This window comes from Opisthorchis viverrini (genome assembly GCF_000715545.1).
Source record: "Opisthorchis viverrini unplaced genomic scaffold opera_v5_859, whole genome shotgun sequence".
NCBI classification, from domain to species: Eukaryota; Metazoa; Platyhelminthes; class Trematoda; order Opisthorchiida; family Opisthorchiidae; genus Opisthorchis; species Opisthorchis viverrini.
In genome coordinates, this window is record NW_008752581.1 from 1 (window position 1) to 1,027 (window position 1,027).

Genomic DNA, 1,027 nt, shown 5'->3' on the forward strand with positions numbered 1-1,027 from the left:
CTTGAGCTACGCCCTTCTTACCCAAAATACCAACAAACACACCTAGATGTCTCCAAGAAAGTTAGATTCATGCGCCCAACAAAACATCTCCTAATTGGCAAGCCCTATTACCATGTAGGGTGATCTTTGAGTTAATAATTAACATTGCGCTATCCGAGCAGAGTCTCTGCCTTTCTGTATGCAGATCGATAAATGTCAACGAGCAGTTGTGGTTAGAAGCAAGAGGGATACCCGTTAGATTGTGTCACGAATTCAGTAAAATCCTGTTAGAGTCACGAGTTCTTCGGTGTTTCAATTTTGGAGGTTTCCAGCTGTGCGCAATCATAAACACACAGCAGACCCCACTTCAGTTTCGACGGACGGGATTCCTAGAACTTGAACTCGTCGAACCTTCTAAGGCAGACTTTCAAGGATTTGGAATCATCGCTATCCTGGACAACTTACCGCAACTCTGGCATATCTGTAGATCAGATCATACCTTGACTGTGAGCGGAATGAGTGCATGGGTGAATTAAAACATTACCTTGCAATAAGGACGGTTACTGTCTTTTTCGATGGGTTTGAAGAAGCAAGCTCCTCGCCAAGAAGAATATTACGCTGATGAAGTGGGTCTGATTGAGGATTTGATAACTCAGGGTGCTGTTCCGCTGTCAACTTGCTGCTCACCAGTCTCAGTCAACCTGCATACCTCCGATGTCATTGTTAAATTTTGGCACCAGACGTTGTACGTCAAAGGAAATTAGCAATCGGAACGAACATTTCCAGGTCCCAACGGTCATTGGCTCGAATGTTTCATTACCCTCCAGCTGCACTGTTCTTATTGCAGACTGAACCGAATTGCAATGAAACTGAGTTTATAATACGATTGATTTTCCACCCAGTTCAAGCCGTCAGTGAATACAAGAAGACTCCATGTTAAGGCATCTTGGCATTTACGAACTTTGGTAACTAAGTTTCGTACCTATATCGGTACAACCCGACAAACTATAAATCCAGAATTCAATGAAGAGTGGCAACCAGCACGTAT

The 1,027-nt window shown here is 43.5% G+C and overlaps 1 protein-coding gene across 1 annotated transcript; it reads left to right on the forward strand.

Moving 5' to 3' along the window:
• Window positions 1-554: 554 nt before the first annotated feature.
• T265_12107 (hypothetical protein) lies at window positions 555-743 on the forward strand (the record flags this gene model as incomplete). The annotated part of the gene is made up of 1 exon (XM_009179091.1): window positions 555-743. The coding sequence occupies one exon, from the start codon at window positions 555-557 to the stop codon at window positions 741-743; it is 189 nt and encodes a 62-aa protein (XP_009177355.1).
• Window positions 744-1,027: the final 284 nt, after the last annotated feature.